Here is a 27,736-nt window from a genome sequence, read left to right as displayed (position 1 = left end):
GCTTGGCAACCGTGTTTGCAGGCTTCTACAGGATGTCTGCAGGGGATCCTACAGGAAACTCGGGATTTCTATAGGAAGTCTGCTAACTTCTACAGGATGTCCTACAGTCGGAGTTTTGGGTAATGGAGGAGTGAAGGAACTGTATGGATGGATGGGTAAGATGAAAGAGGAGCTTGATATGGCCTATGGACAGAGAGATGAGGTGGAGAGAGAGTGGATAGAGCTGGTTGGTCGATAGAAGGGTAGAGGCAATGGAAGGCCAAAAATATTGAGCAACGTGGATAATAGAAGGGTTGGAAGGAAAATGAGCTGAACAGAGGATGAGTAGGTGGCTTAGGCACGGTTCAGAAAGATAAGAACACGATGAACTGGTGCTGCGCAGTGTAAATGAAACATCACCCTTATCTTGCATGTAAATGAAAGTTCACCAACCTATTCTAACTGTTTTATTAGGAATCAAAGAACAGCAATGTAAGTTGAAAGGAATTCGTGCATGATACTGAACCAAAGAGTCATTACTCAAGATAAAATCGCATGGACAACTCTTCAATCGAAAACATTACAACAATCCTTGCATGCATATGTTAAAACAGTGTTTTTTTGGCAGTTGGCACGGTCTACACTTCCGGTCCCCAAACAGAGGTGAAAGTGAGCATGCATTCAACCTTTTTGAACTCAACTTAACTTCAATCTCCCTACGTTAATTCTGAACTAATGAAACAACTGCATTCATGAAACTAACCTACATAACCAAACCGAAACAGTCAACTCAGCAAACTGTATTTTTCAAGTGCAAGTAAAGGAAAGAAATGCAATGAAAAAAAAAACAAGTAACAATACAAAGGAAAGGAGGTCTATTGCTCTCAGGTTGGGCCCTAACCTGAGAGCTATAGCTCCCCTAAGAACTCAGAATCGAATCCAAATCTGACTGCCTTTTATTAAACAATCATGAGTCTAACAACATGCCAAAAATTGGCTTACAAAGAGCAAAAACAGAGCTACAGCTCGTAATCCAAAATCTATAACAAAAGTTCAAGAGTCTCATCGAAGGCAACAGCCTTAATATTTATACATGATGAGGGCCAAGCTGGCATCTTCAATTAGTGGAGCTTGGTTGTCCAACTGAAAGTAAACTGTTGTTCCTGTAGAATCCGTTGGCTGCCTTCTAGCTCGGTGGTGATAGTTGTTGGAGCTCGGAGTTGGGGTGGAGATCACGAGGGAGGTCACTCGAGGCTGTGGAAAACCTCCCTATAAACCCGCAATGCCACCTTGGTTGTCTCCTTGTCTCCATTTGCGTGGTCTTTGCTCCATTTAATGCCAAAAAACCTGAAATCATCATGTATTAGCCACATAGGCATAATGACTGCCCTTCTTCCTACAAATAACACGAATATACTAAGAAATGATGCATAAGTGATAAAAAATGAAGGGTTGATCATGGTAAGTAGGCCAAATGAGCCCAAATTGTTACCAAAATTTGGGGCTCATCACTTATACTTTATTTGTTTACACCCTTGCATGTATATAAGATGACTTATGGAGTAAATATAAAAAATGTTTTATTTATTTACCATACCTCTCATTTATTTATATTTTTATTAATTTACCATACCTCTTTTATAAATATGGTATTTGGGCCTTTGTCCCATAGGATTCACTTAAATAAAACCTATTCTTGAAAATGGGCGAATGGATTCACTTAAATAAAACCTATTCTTGAAAATGGGCGAATGGAAGGTTGTAACTCCTAATTTCAAGGGCTAAATTTACCTTTTTTACCCTCTCCCTTAGAATAAGGTGGGCTATTTGAGGTGATTTGTAAAAATGTACTATGATACAAAATATTCGCCCACTAAAAATTTAAAACCCCTTAATTTCGCCAAAGGGCGAACATTCGCCCCTAAAATTTTCTATGTTGTGAAGCATATGGATTATAAGGTTTTTCGTGCAATTGTTGACCATGATGGTAGAACTGTTGGCCTTGATATTGCAGGGGTTGATGTTTTGGGTATAAGGGTTGGCTTTGTTGATATAAGGGTTGGTTTTTCTATTGCAAGGGTTTTCCTTGCTACTACAATGGCTGTTGATAAAGCCCTTGATGCACATAAGGTCCTTGGTGTACATAAGGTTGCTATTGTTGGAAATTTCCTTGTGGAATTCGCCGAGTTCCAGGTTGGTACTGAAAAGTTCCAACTTGAGATTGACAAGATGCTCCAAATGAGGGATTTGAACCAGGCTACATTTAGGGGATTGCATATTCAGTATAAGGTGGATTTTGAGGTTGTTGTGAGCCATATGGAGGGTACGGTTGCTTGTAGGGTATCTGGGTCAAAAGAGGCCGTTGATATGGGATTTGGCCTAATCCAGATGAAATCGGTGATCCACCAAGATAAGATACACCACCAACATTTTAACTGGCTTTGGTAACATGAGCTTGAAATGCACTCACATAAGTTCCACCCAAAATAGGAGGTACATATGGAGGAGGTGGTTGTTTCCCCGATGCGGTGGGATAGGTGGTGGCACATATTGTCCACTTAATGGAGGACTTGAGGAACTTATAGGGACATTAATTACCCCAAGATTAACTCTCGGTAGTATAGGAATTGAAGAAACTGTAGTTTGTACAGGAATTTAAGAAGCCACGTTTGAAACAAATGCGCCCGAAGTAGGCATGGTGCCCACCGACCAAATGGGATTATGATAAAGTGAAGACACACTTGGAGTACTTGAAACCAATTGAGCCAAAGAGGTATAAAAATAGAAAAAAGCGTTTCACTGCTTTCAGGTGCTGGTGGAGGTCCTACACTTCCCACATATGGATAACCTTCAGGTGGAAAGTCATATCCAAAATAATTGTCAACACTAGGAGTATGAGTGGCTGAGAATTCTGGAGGACCTCGAGGAGAGGTTGGAAACTAACCTTCTAATGCCATGGGTGGAAACATTTTGCGAGGGGGAATATAAAATGATCATGCAGATAATTCCAAAGGAACACCATGATTATCATATGGACTATAAGGCTGTTAAGGAGATATTAACAATGGATCAAAAATCAGATTCAAAGGGAATAGAACAAACCTCTATGGACTCTCAGGAGTTTCTGGATCATACTCTTGAGATGACAAGTCTCTAGGTGGAGGATTAGAAGCAAGGGTTTGAATACTCAGGATAATTCCAAGTTCAAGACCTTGGGCTTCAAGTGAATGTAAAATCTCAAGATGAACTAGTTGTGATGACCCTTCAGTGTCATATGAATACGGGGAAATGTAAGGTGAACCCGTGGTTTAGACACGATGAACGTTTCTCAAAGAAAAATAAGGGGTAGTTGATTTGAGCCTATAATTAAAATTTACTATTAATCAAGCAATATGAGCCAAGGATAACTGCATAGGTAAATCATGTTATTGTGGGAAATTAAATTTTAGAACTTAAAAAGAAGAAGTAAATCAAAAAGTGTGCACTAGGCAATAGGGCTTACCAAGTATCTATGAATTTCCATATACAACTTAGCTGAAACCAAGTACTTAGCGTGCGATGGTTGATCTCCCCAAATGTTGTGTTCGATGTATCACGTCTACAAGGCGGTAGACTCGGTTACTTGTGGGTAAAGGATAGAAACCTAGTGGGGTCTCCCAGTATATACTCGATGGTATAGGGAGCCCAAGTCTCTATTATCACTATCTAATGCATAACCGTTCGGAGAGAGAATTCCCATATACTTTCCATACTAAAGTCTCTCTGATATACCCAATGTTACTGGAGAACCTTCGATATAATTTTGTACTACAACAAGATTTCACCCCTGGGATACAATGCAGGCAATTAATGATAGTTCATAGGTTTATAGATGCCGGAACACATCTCTAGCCTATACCTCTAAATATTTGTGTTAAGTTGAAAATGCTCCTTAGGTTACTGCAGTAAATTTTAATGTTGTTCTTTAACTATGTTTCAATTTTGGGCTCAAACGATGTCACCTGAATCCTAGAATGAAGCTATATGAGAAAAGGAAAATTTCATCTCAATGAACTTTGTACTAGCAAGGGAAGAGATTTCAATCAATTAATGCATCAAACAAGAGAATGCATCAAAAAATATGCCTCCACTAACTTTTCCAAATGAAACATGCAAGAGGAAAAAAAATTCACTTTAACTAATGTACATGGAATCTATTGAAGGCAAAAGTGACTTTTACTTTAATAAGATGCACTTTACCTATATGATGTTCTCTTTGATTTTCAGATGCTCATATGCAACTAAGCTTTGACTAAAGAAAAATATGAAGATTTTGATTCAAAATGCTCCTAATGCAAACAATGAATCAATCATAGTAACACCAAATTCAAAAGCACTCAATGAAAATGTCTTTCACTTTCACTTTCAAATAGTTAAAGAAATACACTCATTTCAATTTGTAAACGAAACAATTGTAATCTATGATTGATTAATGACAAAGATGAATTTCAAATTCAATATGACTTAATACAAATGAAAAGAAACTTTGCACAACAAAACCCAAAAGTAATGCAAATAAATGTTTCAAATGATTTTACTAGATGATCAGATCTAAACAATCAACAAACCACAAACTCGATGACACTCACAAGGAGCAAGTGACAATCAAATGGCCTATAAACCCTAAAGTCAATCCAATTGAACTCAAACACTTGAAATTTTGAAGAATTAAGAATTTTCTAATAAAATGTGGTAATCAATCAAAAAATCAATCAATCTAGTCACGCAGGACAAAACAAGACCTCAAGGGCTCAAATGCACTGGATTTTGACAGAGAAACCGTAGATTTTCTTCCAATCTCAAAGATCAGTGTGGTTGTTATAGCCAAACTGCCACTAAGCAAGGGATCAACGTGACTGTTTTAAGACAAAGCACACTAAAATTGCAATTGTCAGAGAAAAAATCATGTTGGGCGAGGAATAAGGAAAAAAAATAAAACCTCACAAACACTTCTAGACTGAGCACTCTAAGATAGAAACTAGTGATTGTACAGATCTATACATACCCAAACTAACTAAGAACATGATGGCCAGTCAAACTCATCAAGGGATCCGCTGAGAAAAGGGGATGAAAAGGCTATCGCTTCCCCACTGGAGTCGCTATTTTTTTTTGAAGATAAATTCCCTTTGCAGACAGACGCAATCCCTCTAGCCTAATGAGTGGGTCTAGCAACAAACTAAACAAAATAACCTACAACTTCCTAGCTTATGTTTGAAAAATGCAGAAAGAAGGAGAAACCCACCTCGTTTTGATTCTAATCATTTGATCCTTTGGAGAAGACTTTGATCCTTTTGCTCTAGGCATCTCTCCTTACTTGTTTTTCACGTTCGAGTACCTGCAAGGAAGATCAAAGAGTTATGCAATATACAAGAGAATATATAGCATACATCAAACATAAACTAATTAATATATCAAAGAGTGTTAAGCTAAAAGCATAAGCATCTACACAATTATGGAAAGTGAACATGGGATGTATATATTATTAATCTAAAAGGGAACAATACAACCTATGCCTTGGGGTTGGAGACCTCCTTTTGGTAGATGTCCAAGTCTAAGCAAGGACTCTTCAAGCACTCCTTCTCCAAGCTAGAATGGGCAGCATGCAAACATAATCTTAGCATAGGGATGCAACAATCAATGACCAACTATTTGGGGATGGAAGGGAGTGAATTTATAGGATGGGAGAGGGAGTTAGGGATCCAAAAAAGAAGGGGGAAGGTCCACATCTAAAGGGGAAACCTCATGATGATAAGATAAAGAGCCCCAAAAGGGCGAGATTGACCATATCAACAACAACCAATATCGATCTTGTTTTTCTCGAAGGTTCTAGTGTGCAAAACGTCTCCTCCAGTTTGGGAAAACCTTCTATAAGTGTTTCGACATGGGTTTTGCTATGAAACCCACACTCACATCACTAGTGTGTCACTTGGCAACCTTCCATCAACATGGGTGGTGTAGGTCGCATTGATGGTAAAATTTAGGGTTTTATATAACCTTATTCAGAATAGATTTAGGGCAGTTTTCCTTTGATTCTTCATAGATATTTTGGTCTGTATGTCATGATGGATATGCTGCATAGTAGTCAATGTTTTGGCACTTCAAGATATGGAGCTGGAAGTGAACATGAGATATGACAAAATATTGTATAACATCATGAGATATTAGACTCCTAACTATCAGGAAACAGTGAAAATCAGCTATGTTCCATGAAGGGACAGGACAAATCCTCCATTTTTTCCAAATGGATGACCCTATTTTGTTGATCTAACCACCAAGAGCTATCATGGCTAGAGATAAATTTCATGGGTGGAAAACCACCATAAGCTAACATGACAAGAGATAAATGTCATGGGTGGAAGATGAATGAAAAATTGTGGTAGATAAAGGTAGTACTAATTTAAATGTGCTAGTGGACGATAAAGACATGACTTATACCCAAATCTAGTGGGGCGCTGCTTGGAATAAGGAGGTGTAAATCTATGAAATATTTATGATTAATTTCTTAGTACGAAAGGAGCCTTGTTCTCAAGGAGGGACTACTAGTAATGTATTTCAAGGGTGGCCTCTATTTTATTTCCAATAATTCATGATACTAGACTTGTGAATTTCTTTGTTAAGGGCTACGATAGTATGCACTTTGTGCGATTTTAACTACTTTGATCATTTATGTGATTACAAAACTATATGCTCTATGAGTACTTGTAGAGGTACGATGATAAATGATTTATAGTTGAAAATATTGTGAATAGAATTTGATTGAAAAATCTTGTGAATAAAAATAATGTGATTATGACTGAGAGATACTAATTGGATTTGTTGTTAATACACTACAAGAAGTTTTCCATGGAGGCTGATAAATAACCCAAGGTTCTTATTGTTGGGATAATCAACCACACTTACAATACATTCCATAACTGATAAACCACATGTAATTAAAATATTGTGTGAAGTGACCATGGTGTCCAAGAGTATTGGAAAGTAACGATAAGTTTCATAAAAAACATTATTTTGGTTTTTCTCAAATTGACCAATGAATAAAAAATTGAAAGTAAAAATTTGAATATTTTCATAGTTGTAAATGTTTATGATAATTAATAAAACATTAATGTTTTACTTACTAGTATTTCTTGAATATAAAATCATTCATTTTAAATGGGAAGGATCCCCTTTGTTGGGTGTGGAGCCTGATTATCTTCTGTATTCAAAGGTATCACCACAATGGACCCCAGTTCGAATGGGGCAGCAACGCCACCCGTAAAATATTCGTTGTAGGGGGGGTCCAGGGGGGGTGGCTATGACCTTCTAGGACCGCCCCCACCCCGACAGAGGGTTTTAGGGGCAGTGCCCCTGAAACTAAGAGTAGATGTAAAATTTCCTTGTAAAATGTTATAATTTCATAATCAATATGGGTCGTTCATTAGGCGGAGATCTGATGGTAGAAGTTATGTTTAATTTAGGGTTTTTTGCCCTAGAAGGAAACCCCTTGCTATATATGAGAGAATTGTATTGCATCTAGGTAGATCTGTATTCTGAGTGAGGAAGAAAGAGGAGATTGAGAGTGAAGAGGGAATTACAGCGGATTTGTTGTAGGTTGTATCTCTTTAGTTTGTTGGATAATATAAAAAGAAGGACTGGTTGTTTCTTCGCGGACGTAGCCCAAACTGGGTGAACCACGTATATCTGTGTCTCTCTTGTTTTATGTGTTTTATGTGTTTTATGTGTTTTATGTGTTCATATTTTTGCAATATTTTATGTGTTTCATTGCTCTATAATATATAATTTTCTAACACACTTTTTGGTCGTTTTGGCTACAAAACTATCATGACTGGAGATAGAGGTCATGATTGAAAGATGACCTAAAGGTCATATTGACAGAGATAAAATAAATCTAACTTAAAAGACAAAGTTCTAGTGGGAGTTAAAGATTGTAGGGGACAACTATTATAATGACAAAAGGAAGAGGATATGAACACCAAGAAAGATGTTATAATTAAGGGGAGAAGAATGTAATATCCCTATAGTCGACACATGAATGTTGGAAATTATGGTTTACTTACATGGAAAAAATATTATTGAATGTAATAAAAATGATTTAGCCAAGAATTATTTAGGGTTTGAATGGTTTTTGGAAATTTCATTTTTCTTCACCAATAATTTATGCTCAAGTTATGGAATAGGGTGGTTTCTTTTGGGGAGAGAATTCATGGATTCCTACAATAAGGAAGGTCATTTGTTGTATTCACCCAAGTAATCATGCATGTAAAATACCATAATCACCTGAGCTTCCTAGTAGCAACATGGATAGAAATAGAACGTTAGAAACCATGATCAACGAATGGAAGGTGTTACTCTTACTATTTGATGATTATAATGGTTGGGTATTTATATTAGAGAGTTTAAAATGATTGTTGTAATTTTTGGAGAAATTTAAGATGGACTAGCCACTGAAATACGTATGCAGGTGTGTCTATGGAGGAGCACCCTCGAAATATATGTTACCATTTTAATATTTTTTTGCTTGCCACTATCCTAGAACGAATGGATGGAGCCATACTCAATATAACATGATTTCTATTTCGATGTCTAAGATCTAGAATACATTCGATTAACATTCATTATTTTTAGTCATAGGGAGCTTCACTGGGGGAGCAATATCATACCACATGGGTTCATATTGGGGGATATATATTGAGGAAAAAATGACATAATACATTAGGGCATATATATGGGCTAAAGGGTTTTTATATTGGAAAATATAAAAAATGGAGATTAAAGTTAATAAAAAAATATAAAAGGGTATAAAAAATGTTAATGACAAAATGGATACCTATAATATCTAGTGAAAGTAGGGGTTTTTTAAATTGGGAAGTTATATTGGGTTCATATAGGTAGGGGCTTAAATAATGTGCTTTTTAGAGGGATTTTCCAATATTATTCAAATTAATGGTATTGTTTACTATCCCATGAACAAACATGATATGTCAGAGGTTCACTGAGCGAATCCTCCATGTTGTCAATGAATATGATTTGAGGTCATTTCATGGTGTAGCACAAATGAAAAGATGAATATACTATTTTGTAAATAGATAGGTATAGTTAATTATACTAATTTCCTTGGAAATAATTACATGGATTCTACGCTTTAAATCTTGAAAATGATTGTATGGATTTGTGTGTAGAAAGATAGATAATTTTTCTAATTTCCTTTGAAATAATTCATGGATTTTGTGCATTAAACTCTTGAAAATATTGCATGGATTTTTGTGTGGAAAGGTAGATAATTTTGTTAATTTACTTGTAAATAATTGCATTTTTTATGTGTGTTAAACACTTGAAAATATTACGGGGATTTGTGTGTGGAAAGATAGATTGTTTTGTTAATTTCCTTGGAAATATTTTCATGGTTTATGTGCATTAAAATCTTGGAAATATTGGATGGATTTTTGTGTGGAAAAATAGATTAATTCTGTTAATTTCCTTGAAAAGATTTTCATGGTTATTGTGTATAAAAAATGAGAATCCATGCTATTTTATTGAACATGATTGCATATGAAACATGTGAATAAAAAGATAAGAATCCATGCTATTTCTTTAACAAGATTGCATATGAATCTAGTGCATAGAAAGATAAGAATCCATGTTATTTTCTTCAACAAGATTGCATATCAATATTGTGCATAAAAAGATAAGAATCCATGTTATTTTGTTGAAAGATTGCAAATGAATATTGTGGTAAGAAAGATAAGAATCCATATCATTTTCTTGAAAAGATTGCATCATTATGTGCATAGAGGGGTAGAACAATCGTGTTAATTTTCATGGCTCCTGTGTGTAAATATATTTGAAAATATTGCATTTTTCTTGTGCACATAAATATAAGTTAACATCTTTTACTTTTGTGAAAGGATTACATAGGTATTTTGTGTAGAAGGATAGGTTAACCATGGTGGTTTCTTGAATAGACAAGGTTTTGTAATTGTATGCATATTCTTTATTCACATGCAAGCTAATATAGATATGGTTTTCATTTGATGAATGGATAAAGGGTCATAGTTGTACAATCACATGCATGTTTTTCATTCACATTTACAATGCAAGTTACTATATTAAAAATAAAGGTGGTTTTGTAGTTGGAATAAGGATGAATAGGAATGCTTCATATTCCTTATGTCGTTTATCTAATGCATGTTGTATGTGGATGAGTGAAAATGTTGTTATAATTATATGCATGTATTTTAAGTATGTGAAATATGAACAATAACACATGATTTATAAGTTTATGCAATTCAAGTAGGCATGGTTTTCACATGCATTAATATTGCATTGGAAATATGAAAAGGTAGACATGCATTTGCAAGTATGTGCATTTGTATAATGCATTGGAATAGAAAGAACAAGATTTTAATTGTATTTTTATATTATTAACCATTTTTATTACATTGGTACAAACAAGAATTGTTTTGCACTGGAGATGCTTGTAAAAGTAAAAGATTAAAGATAACTTTTAATGTTGTTCATGGATGTGCAAGAAGGCGATCTTGCATTTGGAGATGCATGGAAAAGTAAAAGAGTAAGGATGATTTTTAATGTTTTTATGCATGGGAAAAAAAGTGAATCATGAAAATATGTGTAACACATAGAATATTATTAATGATAATGAGTAGAGATTGATTATTTGATTTTTGATAAATGTTTATTTTACCTAATCATGGTGTTAGAGTTCCTGACAATAACAATGAAAAGAAAGAATTGTAACTTATGCAAAAAATGGATTGATAATTTCTAAATGTTCCCTTTCACAAGAATAAGAAAATGGATGAAATCTAAAACGATGGTAGGAAATGAGGTCATTATGGTTTACTATTGATTCATGTAGGGTGAAGGATCATCAACACAATTTACAAGGGATAACTTATTGCAGGAAACAAGCATGGCATGAAGATACTATGCTTGAGAAATGTCGAGTAAAGTGTTTGAGAAACATGACATCATGTTGAATTTATTGAGCTCGATTTAATTATGTTTGAATTAGAGATTATGTCTTTTTGGAAAATGTTAACAATGGACAAGGAATGAATTCCCTTGCTTCTATTGAGTGAGGGTTAAACTTTGACATGAACCGTTTAATAAAATAAGCATCTGTTGGTTTTTTCCTTCAGAGTTCTAGGGTATTTCAATGTCCATTTATGTATTTTCTTATTTTGTTATCTTCACAATGTTTCTATCTTGCATGATGTTTTTACATCGTTCAATGTGGTATTAATAAGTTTGATTAAATGAATGATGTTAAGGATGTAAATCTGCAATAGAAATCACTATGCTAAGTAGCTGCATTAATGAATAACCATTCCATCTCTATGGTCACTTCATTTTATGATGGTGATTTTATGCTAAGTAGCTGCATTAATGAATAACCATTCCATCTCTATGGTCACTTCATTTTATGATGGTGATTTTAACATTTAATGATCAGTTAAGTATGTGATAAGTTATTAGTGGGATTGTATATGTTAGTAAAAGTTGATGAAAAAATTCAATCCTATGTATTTTGTAAGAGGTATACTAAGGAATGTTACACGTGTGTTGAAATTGCGCATGACAAATTATTCATGTGTTTACACATGCGAATCTGTGACATGGCATATGGAATTTTTTCCGAGGAGTTATGTATGGATCTCACCCTTAGTATAACATATCTTACATGAATCAATTGAAAACATATGTTGGCGTTTAAATTAATAATGAAGGTAGTATTTCACCATGCAAGCATATGATATATTCATGTGCATGGTTTATCATTGTAAGAATAATGAATATATTATGGTGTATGGAATATATTATATATGATCTATATATTATGGATGTAATAATATCTAAAGATATATGTTAATCATGGACCATGTTGTGTTACAAGAGGGCGACAATGATGAAAATATATATTTTGATAACAAATATTTTATGAAGATCTGAGTAATTATTTAAGTTTGAATCCATTGTACAACTAACGTTTATGTATATAACATTGTTATATGTGTCTATAAACATAAACAAGATAAGTGTGTATTAATATAACAAGAACCTATTCATTATAGAGTAGACTAGGTATTTTGAACATGGAAAAGGAAACAATGGGATGAAATAAGACGTATTGTATAGTGAGATAATTATGATTTTAGCCATAATAATAATGAATTAATGGATATTTTAGCCTATATATTAAACAAAGAAATGAAATATTCAAGTAGTATGTTCTTATTTAGTAAGTGCATTGCCAATTTAAAAGAAAAAGTAGTACGTTCTTATTTAGTAAGTGCATTGCCAATTTAAAAGAAAAATGTATGGAATTCAGGTATGTTACCAATGACTTTTGATATATTTTTAGAAAGAATATCTTCCCATTTGAATCTCTTATACTGTTTATGAATTCCACGAATAAGAAGAAGCCACTCAAATTTACAATTTTCAAGATTGTCTTCTCCATATAGTCTAGAAAGCATCTTGACTATATATTTAAAATGGGATTTGAGGATTGCTATTGGTTGATCTTTCCTTATTTTCAATTTGGATCTCTTAGGGTAATGGAAGCACTCTTTAATAACTAATTTATAATACTTGTTCTTCCTTTTCATGGCACTATCATAGAAGTCATCTAAAAATTCTTGGATTTAACTTATAGATAGAAGAAAGGACTTCTGGATTCTAGGAGGCAATCACGTTTTGGCTATGATCATAAATAGAACAAGAGCATGAGCCAAAATTCAAATTATCATATCGTAATAAGGCAAAATTTTGGCATCTGTACAATTTTATACAGTTTGATTTTCCTCATTGCTTTATAATATGTATAAGATTCATCATCTAAATTTTCTTATGCTACCCATTTTCTTTCTTCAAAGAAGCTAAATATTTCTTTCCATGAATTATTACATATGTCTTGAGTCCTGCCAGCCATATTTTAAATGAGGGAAGGATTTAAATTTGTACCTTATGATCCTTGTACTTATTTTACTTTCATTTTCATCTTGATTTCCTGAACTACTTGTGTATAATCTTGTGTTTTTCGTTTCTTTACCATTTTCAAATAACCTGTAATGAAGCAGAAAAATCAATAGGAATAATTAAAAATTAAAGCCAATACTAACCAGTAGAATGCTGACTTGATATAATTTCACTTGTATTTTTGCATAAAATTAAGTTTTGAGCACATACCACTTTAGGAATTTTAACACACAAAACTTAAATGTCATCATTAAACAACTTCTTGAAAGACACAATGGTGAGCCTATCAAATATCATGTGAAATAAATAGAACATGTTAAGCATGTATTGGTTCATTAATTTCCATTAAACATGACATGAAATCCAACCCTTAAAGCACTCATAAACCAAGGAAGTATTCAAGTAGTCATAAATTCAGGAGTTTTATTTATATTTAAGCTTATGTTGAAGATTTATTTGTCTGTTTACCCAGCCTCTGGTCTTATTTAATTAAAATGAAAAAAAAAAAATTGAAAAATTGCATAAAAAATAAGAAAGTGACTAGACCTGTTGGAAGGTCAGAAAGGTCAAGAATTAGGATAGTTGGGTTCGAGATAGTCGGGATAGCCGAGGTTCCGGACAGTCGGGAGTTGGGCATAACATAACTTGTAATATATGAATATTAGGATAGTCGAGAGGTCAGGAGATAAATATTGGGGAGAAATATAATAATGACGAAAGGAAGAAGAGATGAACATTGAGGACGGTGTTATATTGAGGGGAGGGAATGTAATATCCTTATATCTAGCATATGAATGTTGGCAATTATGATTCAATAATATGGAAATAAATATTATTGAACGTAATACAAACAACTGGGCTAAGAACTAGCATTTGCACCAGATGTTGCAAAGAAAACGCCGTAAGGCATAAAGTGTGGAAATCCATTATCCATGTAGTGTGTGCATTATTCAACAAGGTGGATCTCTCTAAATTTGTTGCAAACATTTATGTTGTTGCATTGCTAATTTATTTAGAATCTACTACTACCTCCTCTTCTTGGAATATTAAATTTCTTATCACCCCATGATGACAATCCCTCTAATTATTGGCATCACAATTTTTGCACTTTAGTGGCTTTACCTTCAACCTAAAGAAACATGAATTTAAGTCACTCAATTAAAAAGAAATTGCTAAATTGCTATTTATCAGATTTTGAGTAAAAACAATTAATAACTCATATTTACAACAACCTATTAAGTCTTGTATTTATAACTCATATTTATAACCCTTTAAAATGAAACTAACTATCTATATTTTTATTAATAATAAAAAGAATCTTCTTTATAAATCTAACACTCACATGCTACTCCTATATATTTATCTTATATTTAATATTGAGTGTCCATCAATTGAATGACAAGATGAAAGCTCAACTTAATTGCACATTTTTGAACTGCTTTGTGGGAATTCATGTCCCATTAATTTAATGGCAAATTGAAGTTTCAAATACAGCACACATTTTATACCAGATTCAGAGAGTTCATGAACAAACTTTCAAGGTTTTAATGGATCTAGGTCATTTGTATTTTCTCTCATATTCCGGGTCGTTTGTATTTTCTCTGATGTTGACTATACTAGCAATTGTCCCAAAAGGTACAAACCTTAATGTCCTTTTAATGATCAAGCCTTATGTGAAAACAATCATATTGATGCACTAGTGTACATTGATTTGTTACATTTGTCTTGGTCTATAGTAGAGGTGTAACAAATATGCATTGCAAGGTATGTTGAGAATTTGGTTATCTAGTAAGCTTAGAGTCATTCTTGAGTAATTATCTTTACCACCTCAGGAAGAAGAAGAAGAAGAAGAAAAGCCTATTGAATTGAAAAAGAGCCCTAAAAAGTATTAGGATCCATGGGTCATTTTTTTGCATCATGTAGCAAGATAACATGGCTAATTGATTATGCCACATGAAGAATTAGCCTTTTCCAATATTTAGGCTTATAACTCGGTGATTTTTTATACTAATATTCTTATACCAATTTACCATGATAATTTTATTCTAAATTAAAACATTGTTTGCAGGCTATCACAGGAGCTGAGCGTTTGCTCCCTGAAAATATACCTTCAAGGTTCCTTAGGTGGATAGCAGAGCTACTATACTTGACATTGGCAGTTTCTAATGTCGGGCTCTGTAAGGCCAGGATGCCCTTTTTGCTTCTTTCTTTTCTTCTTTTTTTGGGTAAAACAAGAGACACATTGTACCAGAAGACATATAGGGATTCCGCAGAGGATTCTGTTAAGGTTAAAGTCAAATAACTATGAGTAAAATTCATAGGTACTTTTTTGAAGTACTTATTCTATTTCAAGAAAGATCATTCTATTGTACTAAGCAGTGTGAAATGACCCCGCTTAAGTAAATACTGTGTTAGTTCGAATAAGTTTGATAGAATTTAAAATAGGCCATGAACTACTAAGGTTTGGCAGAGCTTTATGAATGTTCAGTTAAGTTAGCAGGCTGTTGTCCAGAGGCACAGTTTCAAAGAGAAAATGCCCTCTGAAATGAACACTGTTTATTTACTTGTGGAAAATAACCATTAAAGAGTTCAATTGAGAGGCAAATTCCAGTATGCAGCCTGCATTTTTTATTATCAAAAGAAGTTAAAGCTTGTTATGCATACCAAATGACAAATACTAATCATTCACATCGCAATAAGGGTTGGAAATTAATAATTCTGGAGGCACCAAATACAAGAGTTCAATACAACGATAAAGCTTATTAATAAACGCAGGGTAGCATTGTCATGCAGGGCACACCAATCACCCATTTGCTACATGAGTTTCCAAAGCATCACTGGACTCTGGCATGATTAGCATTCAACTTGCATTTTACGAGATAGTAAAACTCATCACTGGACTGTAGCATGATTAGCATTCAACTTGCATTTTACGAGATAGTAAAGATACATGGACAGGGTATCTCTAGAACATGACATCATGCTCCTGAGTAACAAATCTAAAATAAATCTGTATAAACAAAACAAATACATTTCCAACTGGCTTATCACATATTTCCTTAAAATTTGTGATAGATAACCTACCATAAACAATCCAAAACTCAAACTGGACTGGACGATCTCTTATATCTAAACAAGACTGGGGACTTGAGGCTGTTGTGAAAATTACTGCATACACATTCCATGACAACCTGTACTACAAACTTTCAAATATAATATGAGCTCCCATATCCCTCTCAAGGAATTATAAGGATTTCTCCAGCATAGATGGTGTCATCAGTGTACTTATTTGCAGATTTTACTTGATCAACTGAAACCTGCACTCAACCAAGGAAACAGAACCAGTTACACAAGACTTATACAATGGATAGAAGGGAACAAGATGGCAACTTTAGTTTCACATGCATTCAAAAAGCTGAACAGCAACTACGCTGAGAAATGCTCTACAATAAGGTGGAACAAAGAATAAAGATACTTGATAAATAGAGTCAGACCACTCACCAAAATACAAGAGTTCAATACAACGATAAAGCTTATAAATAAACGCAGGGTAGCATTGTCATGCAGGGCACACCAATCACCCATTTGCTACATGAGTTTCCAAAGAATGGCTGGACTCTGGCACGATTAGCCTTCAACTTGCATTTTACAAGATAGTAAAGATACATGGACAGGGTATCTCTAGAACATGACATCATGCCCCTGAGTAAAAAATCTAAAAGAAACCTGTATAAACAAAACAAATACATTTCCAACTGGCTTATCACATATTTCCTTAAAATTGGTGATAGATAACCTACCATAAACAATCCAAAACTCAAACTGGACAGGCCGACCTCTTATATCTAATCAAGACTGGGGACTTGAGGCTGTTGTGCAAATTATTGCATACACATTCCATGACAACCTGTACTACAAACTTTCAAATATAATCTGAGCTCCCATATCCCTCTAAAGGAATTATAAGTTTTTCTCCAGCATAGATGGTGTCATCAGTGTACTTATTTGCAGCTTTTATTTGATCAACTGAAACCTGCACTTAACCAAGGAAACAGAACCAGTTACAAAAGTCTTATACAATGGATAGAAGGGAACAACATGGCAGCTTAGTTTCACATACATGAAATGAACATTGTTTATTTACTTGTGGAAAATAACCATTAAATAGTCCAATTGAGAGGCAAATGCCAGTATGCAGCCTACATTTTTTATTATCAAAAGAAGTTAAAGCTTGTTATGCATACCAAATGACAAATACTAATCATTCACATCGCAATAAGGGTTGGAAATTAATAATTCTGGAGGCACCAAATACAAGAGTTCAATACAACGATAAATCTTATTAATAAACACAGGGTAGCATTGTCATGCAGGGCACACCAATCACCCATTTGCTACTTGAGTTTCCAAAGCATCACTGGACTCTGGCATGATTAGCATTCAACTTGCATTTTACGAGATAGTAAAGATACATGGACAGGGTATCTCTAGAACATGACAACGTGCTCCTGAGTAACAAATCTAAAAGAAATATGTATAAACAAAACAAATACATTTCCAACTGGCTTATCACATATTTCCTTAAAATTTGTGATAGATAACCTACCATAAACAATCCAAAACTCAAACTGGACTGGACGATCTCTTATATCTAAACAAGACTGGGGACTTGAGGCTGTTGTGCAAATTACTGCATACACATTCCATGACAACCTGTACTACAAACTTTCAAATATAATCTGAGCTCCCATATCCCTCTCAAGGAATTATAAGTTTTTCTCCAGCATAGATGGTGTCATCAGTGTACTTATTTGCAGATTTTATTTGATCAACTGAAACCTGCACTCAACCAAGGAAACATAACCAATTACACAAGCCTTATACAATGGATAGAAGGGAAAAAGATGGCAACTTTAGTTTCACATGCATTCAAAAAGCTGAACAGCAACTACGCTAAGAAATGCTCTACAATAAGGTGGAACAAAGAATAAAGAGACTTGATAAATAGAGTCAGACCACTCACCAAAATACAAGAGTTCAATACAACGATAAAGCTTATTAATAAACGCAGGGTAGCATTGTCATGTAGGGCACACCAATCACCCATTTGCTACATGAGTTTCCAAAGAATCACTGGACTCTGGCATGATTAGCATTCAACTTGCATTTTACGAGATAGTAAAGATACATGGACAGGGTATCTCTAGAACATGACATCATGCCCCTGAGTAACAAATCTAAAAGAAACCTGTATAAACAAAACAAATACATTTCCAACTGGCTTATCACATATTTCCTTAAAATTTGTGATAGATAACCTACCATAACCAATCCAAAACTCAAACTGGACTGGACGACCTCTTATATCTAATCAAGACTGGGGACTTGAGGCTGTTGTGCAAATTACTGCATACACATTCCATGACAACCTGTACTACAAACTTTCAAATATAATCTGAGCTCCCATATCCCTCTCAAGGAATTATAAGTTTTTCTCCAGCATAGATGGTGTCATCAGTGTACTTATTTGCAGTTTTTATTTGATCAACTGAAACCTGCACTTAACCAAGGAAACAGAACCAGTTACACAAGTCTAGAAGACTACAACATGGCAGCTTAGTTTCACATGCATTCAAAAAGCTGGAACACATATCCCCATATTAAACCACGTCCTAATCAGAGAGTTGCTATGATTGACAATCTAGGCCATGACATTGCCACATCACATATACACTACATCCACTTTAATTATAATTTCTTTCTGACGGGCCTTCCGCCGATTCTCGGAATAGATTTGCCAGACCCTCTTCTAGACAGATCTGATATTTCATTCAACTGGTTCATTCAACATTCCCTTCGGCTTCAGGAAGCTCATGGAATTCTGATAAATACATGCCAAGAAATGGAACCAGCACAAATAAAAGCTCTCAAGGAAGGAAGGTTCTGAGCGCTGTTGAAATGACCCCTTGTATTTATCCCGTTGGGCTGCTAATAGCTTTGTCTCTTTCAGAATCTGAAGAGAAGTTTGAGAAGGAGGGCTGCCTCAAATGGCTGGACCGCCAGCCCGCCTCGACAGTTCTGTTCGTTTCTTTTGGGAGCCGCGGCACCCTGTCGGAGAATCAGATTCAGGAACTAGCTTTGGGGCTAGAAGCAAGCGTGCAGCGGTTCCTTTGGGTGTTGCGTAAGGAGCCTCCTCCTCCAACTGAATCCACGATGACTACCGAAGCAGATATGAGGGAGGTTCTACCTGAGGGTTTCGAGACTCGAATCCAGGACCGTGGATTTGTGGTGGATTCATGGGCGCCTCAGATTGCTGTCCTCTCTCATCCATCCACAGACGGTTTCCTTTTTCATTGCGGTTGGAATTCAACGATCGAAAGCATCTTACATGGAGTGTCGATGATCGCTTGGCCTCTCTTTGCTGAACAGAGAATGAATGCCTTCCTTCTAGTGAAGGAGATGAAGGTGGGCATTGAAGCGTAGAAGGGTGCAGATGCATTGGTGAAGAGAGAGGAAGTGGAAAGAGCGGCGAGGGAATTAATGGAAGGAGAGGGGGAATGGAAATGAAGAAGGGGATGGAAAAATTGAGGGGAAGGCCCATCATTGAGTGACAACTCTCTTAAGGATGGAAAACATCACGAAAATGGTTTCTAGAAAGCCCAATATTCTCAACTGCCTACGACATTCCAATAATCTGAACCGCCTACAACATTTTTCACCGACGATCTAATGGCTGGAGTTTATTCCATCGTCTAACAATCGATCTAAAGGGCCATAACGAGACAACGCGGCATGGAGGGGAGTTCCTTTCAGAGGGAACAAATATTTTTGAATACCTATCCACTCTTAAAACTATTTTGCAGATGGTGCAAGGCTTTATGAACCACAACCCCATGCCAGAATTCAGAGAGTTCACTCACGCAGTTGCATAAGCATTCGTGCCATAATCCTAGATTTACTTCTTTGAGCCCATTAGACTTGAATGCTATTCTTCGACACAAAAAATTGCAGACTTCTTCATGCATGGCAAATATCAGTGCTAAATGGTGTTCAGCATCCTTGTAATTATGATAAATTTCAGGTGATTGAATTACGATATAACTTTCAGGCAATTTAATTTGATTTGCAGATTCCAAAACATTTTAGTAATCAAATTTCCTTAATATTCTGCAATCTTGAATTTCATTACGTGTGCTCTTAACAACGCTCAGCAGACTTTGCTAGTTTCGATCAGAAGATTGCACCCTCACATTTCTTTGAAGGATCTGGATGAAATGGCATGTTTATTATTATTACTGGCAATGCAGTATCTATGGCGATCTGGCCTCTTCTGTGAATTCTACTCGTTTACTGGCATTCCATTTTAGTTTCTCTTTGAACCATCTCAGCTCTATGGTTGTTTCCCATCGATAAAGAAAATCCATGGCTTAAGGAGATTCTCATGACAGAGAAAAGAAATGAAAGCGCGAAGTCATACTTGACATACAGAAAATTAAGAAACCATGAAAGAAAAGAATTAAAGGAATCAGAACCATTATATAAATTGCCATTGTTCCATTACAGTTCAAGCAAAATGTGGCTTCTTGATAGAGGAACATAACATGCTTCATTCATTGACATTTAATTGCTTGCTTCCTGGACATGATTTCTCATGGATACCACTGTACTCAAATTGCAAAGGCAAAATACATCACAAATACACAGACAGCAACTAAAATAAAAGAATCTTTAGCTCCTTATTGACCTACTACTACTCATGATGATCACCAGTGCTGCTGTTTCTGTAAAACCCCATCTGATCCTCTGAGCTCATCAAGAGGGACCGAAGAATCTCGCTGCTGTCACTGGAAGCCCACTCCATCGGATCCACAGAGCTTATGAGCGGCCGAAGAATCTCATGCACGACTATCCATCTGTTGCTGAAAACATCCGCAATCTTTATACCCACATAATTGACAGAGAAGGGTTTGCTGTCGCTCACAACCATCGATTGCCCGTGGAGGAGAGTCTTCAGCCTTGTACCCGCCGGAAGCTGCACCAGATCTGCCAAAGGCAGCCTCATGTTGGGAACCACATGGTACCTCACACTGTTCGAAAATTCTTGGCCTTCGCTTGAGAAAACGGAATCGTCGCTAAGAGTAAAGATGGTGAGGTTTTGCAGGCGTAGAAGCTCAGGGGAATTGATGCGCATGGCCAAGGCGAGGATGCTGTAACCGCGATCTCTAAGACTGAGCGCTACATCTTGCAGCATGAAGGGCGTTATGACATTCAGGGGATGATCAGGACCAGGACTAGCTGATGATGATGGTGATGGTGACATCATTGCAGGAACAGGGGCTCCCGCAGTTGTGTCATAATTACTGTGATCAAGATCAAGATCAAGAAGCAGCTTGTCGACGCCATGGATCGCTAACAGCCCATCATTGAGAATGTCAGGATGCGAGACAAGAACTCCATTAATGTACACTGGATGATACTCGGTCGGCATCTGAGTGGAGGGAGAGATAGAATCTTGGCGGCCACCTCCGTGAGAATTACCTGTGACGACGAGGCTGTAGTGGGCGGCAATGGCTTCCAGGTTTGTTCCGTTGGGCAGATTTTGCAGATCGGCGTAGGTGAAGAGGCCGTTGGCGATGTGGTGGGAGAAGGCCCATCATTGAGTGACAACTGTCTTAAGGATGGAAGACGATCTAATGGCTGGAGTTTATTCCATCGTCTAACAATCGATCTAAGGGCCCATAACGAGACAGCGCGGCATGGAGGGGAGTTCCTCTCAGAGGGAACGCCTTACGGCGTAATTAGATAGGGTTTGAACAGATGTTGCAAACTACCTTTTCATTTTATTTTCTCCATCAATCTATGCTCAACATATGGAATAGGGTGGTAATTTTTAGGGAGACAATCCATGGAGTCTTGCAACTTAATGTCATTTGTTGTATTCACCCAAGTTGTCATGCATGTAAAACACCCTAATCACCTCAGCTTCCTTGTAGTGACCATGGCCAACAACAAAACGTTGGAACACATGAGCTACAAATGGAAATCATTACTAATGCTAATTGATGAGTACAATGGTTGGTTATTAGTGTCATAGAGTGTAAAATTACTGCTTTTTTTTTTGGAGATGTTTAAAAGGGGATGTGTTTATATGGATGATCGCCACTGAAATAGATATGGAAGTGTGTCTATGTAGGAGAAATCATGAAATATATGTTACCATTTCGATATTGTTGTACTCACAGCTATCCTAAAATGAATGGTTGGATCCACACTCTATATAACATTATTTCTATTTCGATCATTGAGCTATAGAAGATATTCGATTGACATTGATTGCTTCCAGTGAATATGATTTGGGGTTCTTTCATGGTGCAGTCAAACTGCAAAGTTGAACAAACTATTGTATACAAAGGGATGTAAAGTTATTTTACTAATTTCCTTGCATATAATTAAAGGGTTTCTGTGTGTAAAATCTTGAAAAGATTGCATGGATTTGTGTGTATAAAGATAAATAATTTTTTTTAATTTCCTTGGAAATAATTGCATGGGTTTTGTTCATTAAACTTTTGAAACAATTGCAAGTATTTGTGTGTGGAAATATATATAATTTTTCTAATTTCCTTCGAAATAATTGCTGAGTTTCTATGCAATAAACTCCTGAAAATATTGCAGGGATTTATGTGTGAAAAATAGATTTTGTTTTAATTTCCTTGTAAATATTTGTATGATATCTGTGCATTAAACTCTTGAAAATAGAAAGGATTTGTCTGTTGGAAAAAGAGATTAATTGTGTTACTATCCCTGGAAATATTTGCATGGTTTTTGTGCATAAAAATATAAAAAGTCCATGTTATCTTCTTGAACATAATTGCATATAAACTTTGTGCATAAAAATATAAGAATACGTAATATTTTTTTTAAAAATTGCATATGAATCATGTGCATATAAAGATAAAAATGCATGACATTTTGTTGAACAAGAATGCATCTGAATCTTGTGCATAAAAAGAAAAGATTCCATGTTATTTTCACGAAAGATTGCATACGAATTTTGTGCTTAAAGCGATAACAATCCATGTTATTTTCTTGAAAACTATTTCATGGTTAAGTGCATATAAAGATTGAATAATTGTGTTAATTTGCATGGTTCCTATGCGTTAATATCTTTGAAAAGAGTGCATGTTTATTATGCACAAAAATATAAGTTACAGTTTTTACTTTTGTGAATTAATTACATGGGTCTTGTGTGTAAAAATATAACTTAAATATGGTGGTTTCTTGAATAGATGTGGTTTTTAATTGTATGCGTGTTCTTTAATCACATGCAAGGTAATATAGATATGGTTTTAATTTGAGGTTTGGATCCAAAGTCGTGGTCTTACAACTACATGAATGCTTTTCATTCACATGTTGATTGCAAATTACTATTATAATATAAATAAAGGTGATTACGTAATTGGAGTGAGGATGAATAGGCATGCTTGATATTATTTATGCATTTTATCTAATGCATGTGTGATGTTGATAAGAGAACACACTTTTATAATTATATACATGTATTTTATAAGTGTAATATGAATAAGAGCACATGTTTTATAAGCTTATTCAATGTAAGTTGGTGTGGTTTTTGTATGATTTTAATAATGCTTTGGATATATGAAAAATAAGGTGTTCATTTTTAAGTATGTCTATTTCTATAATGCATTATAATAGGAGTAACAAGATTTTAAGTTGTATTTTTCAAATATTAGTGAATGTGATTACATTGGTATAAAAACGAATATACTAGAGATGCATGTAAAAGAGGAAGATTAAAAATAGATTTTAATATTTATTCATGCATGTGCAAGGAAGTGGTTTTGCATTTGGAGATAAATGTAAAAGTAAAATATCAAGGATGATTTTTAATGTTATTATGGATTTGCAAGAAAGTGAAACATGAAAAGATGCGTAACACATAATATTATTAGTGATAACTAGTAGAGATTGATTATTTCGTTTTGATAAATGGTTATTTTACCTAATCATGTTTTTAAAGTTGTTGATAATAGAAATTCCAGGAAAGAATTGTGACTTATGTGAAGAATTGATTGGTAGTTTCTAAACTATCCATCTCACAACAATCGAAATATGGATGATAACTAACACTATTCTAGGAAATGAAGTCATTATGCTTGAGTATTAACTCATTCAAAGTGAAGGATCATCAACATAGTTTACAAGGGATAACTTACTACAAGAAACAACCATACCATGAAGATAGTATGATTGATAAATGTAGGATAAAATGTTTGAGAAACATGACATCATGTTCAATGTATTCACCTCTAATTGATTATGTTTGAATTAAATATTATGTTCTTTTTCCAAATTTTAACAATGGACAAGGAATAGACTCCCTTCCATTTAGAGAGGAGTGAACTCCCTAAGAAAATATTAAATAAAATAAAGATTTTCTATTTTTTCCCTTCGGTATTTCTAGGGTATATCGGTGTCCATTTATGTATTTGTCTATTTTGTTATCCTTATGATGTTTCTATCTTGTATGAAATTTAAAATTACATCATTCAATGTCTTATAAATTAGTTTTATTAAATGAATGATTTTAAAGATATAAAGCTATGACCGAAAGCATTATGCTAACCAGTTGCATTAATGAATAGTCATTCCATCTCTGTGGTTACTCCACTTTATGATGATGATTTTAACATTTAATGATCAGTTAAGTATGTGATAAGTTGTTAGTGGGATGGTATATGTTGGTAAAACTTGATGAAAAAAATTATTCCTATGTATTTTCTATGAGGTATACAAAGGAATGTTAAAAGTGGTGTTAGGGAAAAAAATTGCAACACTTTCACCTCTTGGATTATGTAAGAACTAGGAGTAGGGGATGATGTTATATGATATAAGCCCAATTATGACAATAAAAAAATTACATGACAATGTATACAATTAATTACATTTAATATGACATCCATGATGGTGTTAATGACTACATCGAAGAATAATAAGGTTAATGATTGTTTTGAAGAATAATTGTGCTCATGGAATTTCAGTCTTAATCTGAATAAAAGACAATTAGAAATTTGGTTGCAATGGTTATAGCTAAATCATGGATAATTTTGAATACTTACAAAATGAATAGTAATAGTGTGGATAATTACTAGTCTTCCAATGCATAATTTTTTGATGTTAAACGATGCATTAATATAAAAATGCTTGTAGTTGCAATGAAATACTTATAAGAAAAGAATGAATGTATTCATTGTTTTGTCAATAATGAAAATAATGTGATAATGAAATAATGTTGAAAGGGAGGGTTTGTCCTTGAAGAGCATAAGAGCATTTTAAAAAACACATTAAAAGAACCCCTTGAAGGTTGAGAATAAACAATGAGTCAAATTATAGGTCTGAACTATAATGACTAACAATCAATTGTGTATTTTCGTGGATTTTGAATGAGTTTATGATAGTTTAGTATGTTTCACTACTTCCTATGGCCTCGCATTGCATGGCATCATTTTTGGTAATTGCAATGCTAATAAATTTTATGTGATTTGTTGACAAAATATTGGACTTATCCTTAAAGATAGATTGCATTAAGTCTACTAGAATATGCATTATTCGATTCAAGATTATTGTAAAAGTTTGAAACAATTTGATAATGGTAATTCATACACATATTATTGGCTTAACAGTGGCAACATGTTTTTTGGTCTGATTGGTTTCTAAATTGTTACCATATTTTCTACCAACACTCAAGTACTAATGGTCAATTAGTGTTCTTGTATGAGTAAAGATTTGTATATAACTTTATGCATATTAAGATAGTATGCAAGAAACTACGATAACTATAGAAGTAGATATTTGTTTAACAATACATACACATGATTGTAAGCACTTGAATGTTATAAAGAACTTAGATCATGACAACAATAGTGTCTTTAATAGTGACTTATTTAATAAAAATACATTGTTATGTCAATAATAAGAATTGAATGGAAAGGGGTGTTCCCTTCCATATGAACATGAAAAAATGGTACCTATTGTGATAAGGGAAGCAAAGTTTATCTAATAGTTTAATGCATGTTCTACAAATTTATGATAAACATTAGAGGAAATTTTAACCTAAAAGTGCCCATGAAAATTTCATGTACATAATACGTAAACCAAGCAAAATCCTTTAAATTAAAAAAAATGTACATGTAAATATTTTTAAGGGTAAACAAGAAAAAATACCTTTTTTAATTGTATTTTTTGCTTACCTCCTCATACGTTTACTCAAATTTGAAGTGTAGACACTCAATGGATGTGGAAATAAATTTCACAACCAACAAGTACCCATTATGCATACTTTCGAGAAGACCCACATTAACAAAAATTGAATATACATTAAAAATGTGTGTTCAACACACTTTTTTAATGTATATTCATTTTTTTTATGAACTTTGGATCTTCTCACATTATGCATAATGAGTATGCGTTGGATGCGGAATTCAATTCTGCATCCAATGACTATCTACACTTGAAATTTGATTAAACCTAAGGAGATAAGCCAAAAAAAATAAAACTAAAATAGTTTTCTTCTTTTCCCTTCAAAATTCATAACACTTATTTTATTATTTTCTTGTTATTTTAATATTTTTCCGGAGGAGTCCACTTTTAGGTTGAAATTTCCTTTAATGACTAGTAGTAGCTAGATGTTGTTAATTACATTGTATGCTCAAACATCATGCATGCCAATGCGTCAGCCGATATGCATCATACATATATCAAATATGCTATGTTCATCCTTTATAAATTCATCCAGCATGTGTGAATATTGTGGGTAAAATGACATGCTAAACCTGATCACTTAAGTCCATTATTTTGTGGAAATGTGGTTTCTTAATTATCATCACTAAACAAAAATATGGATGCAGTTTGGAATCTATTGGCATTACTAATTTATTTAACCAAGAAAAAGATGTGTGATTTACTTCAATCTAGTAATGCTACATAATCACTGATGGTTCGACAAATATGTCTAAATTTAAATGTCATTTTGCATGAATTATAATAGTGGTGAATGTCAATAATTGTATTAGAATGGATATATCTTTTAGAAGGTATTATTCCCTTAATTTTTGTTTTGGAAAGACATCTTTGTGGAAAACTTTGTTTTAAACTTCCTTGGGTGTTTTGTTTGGAGGACATATCCTTATTTTCTATGCTTACTCGTACTACATGGAAATGATTTATAAAAAAATACCAGGACCAATACCTTCTTACCATGTTGAAGTACTGAGGGATATTGATGCATGTGAAAATTGAAATGCATTTGGAGTATATTTGACAATACGTTTTGTACATAAATAATATCACTTGTATAAGGTATGGTTTTATGAAGTATACTTGTGACTAATGTTGGTAGTATGATTAAGAACCAATAGCTTAATGGTAGCATAGTGACAACACTAAGGATCTTGCAGCATGTAATATAAGAACTAGTGAAAGGTAAAAGGTTGCAATGTGGTTTGTGATTGGAAATGTGATGCAAGAGCATCCTAACTTAGCCAGCAATGTAAAAGCTTGTTCACATGTTGTGGCTAAACAAAGTTGAAATTCATTGACCTGATGGGTCAAAAAGGCAGTTTTACTAAGAGGGTCTGATCTCTCAAGAAATGAATGTATTTCATTATTGTGATAAGTTAGAAATTTTCTTATTTTATGCTAA

General features: G+C 34.3%; 1 protein-coding gene and 1 pseudogene across 1 annotated transcript; one reads left to right on the top strand and one right to left on the bottom strand.

Moving 5' to 3' along the window:
* The first annotated feature begins 18,909 nt into the window (after window positions 1-18,909).
* LOC149240086 (UDP-glycosyltransferase 72B1 pseudogene) lies at window positions 18,910-19,500 on the top strand (annotated as a pseudogene).
* Window positions 19,501-20,767: 1,267 nt separating this feature from the next.
* On the bottom strand, window positions 20,768-21,337 carry LOC149240085 (fasciclin-like arabinogalactan protein 21). Its single transcript, XM_089370046.1, has one exon. It carries the CDS (start codon window positions 21,335-21,337, stop codon window positions 20,768-20,770), a length of 570 nt encoding a protein of 189 aa, XP_089226172.1.
* Window positions 21,338-27,736: the final 6,399 nt, after the last annotated feature.

This window comes from Pinus tabuliformis, chromosome 8, assembly GCF_031772625.1.
Source record: "Pinus tabuliformis cultivar Carrire ecotype Pingquan chromosome 8, CPIR1, whole genome shotgun sequence".
Taxonomy (NCBI): Eukaryota; Viridiplantae; Streptophyta; class Pinopsida; order Pinales; family Pinaceae; genus Pinus; species Pinus tabuliformis.
This window is presented reverse-complemented; position numbering and strand designations above follow the sequence as displayed.

Coding starts and splice junctions, on each gene's coding strand:
- LOC149240085 (XM_089370046.1), bottom strand. CDS start 21,337: ATGTCACCATCACCATCATCATCAGCTAGTCCTGGTCCTGATCATCCC.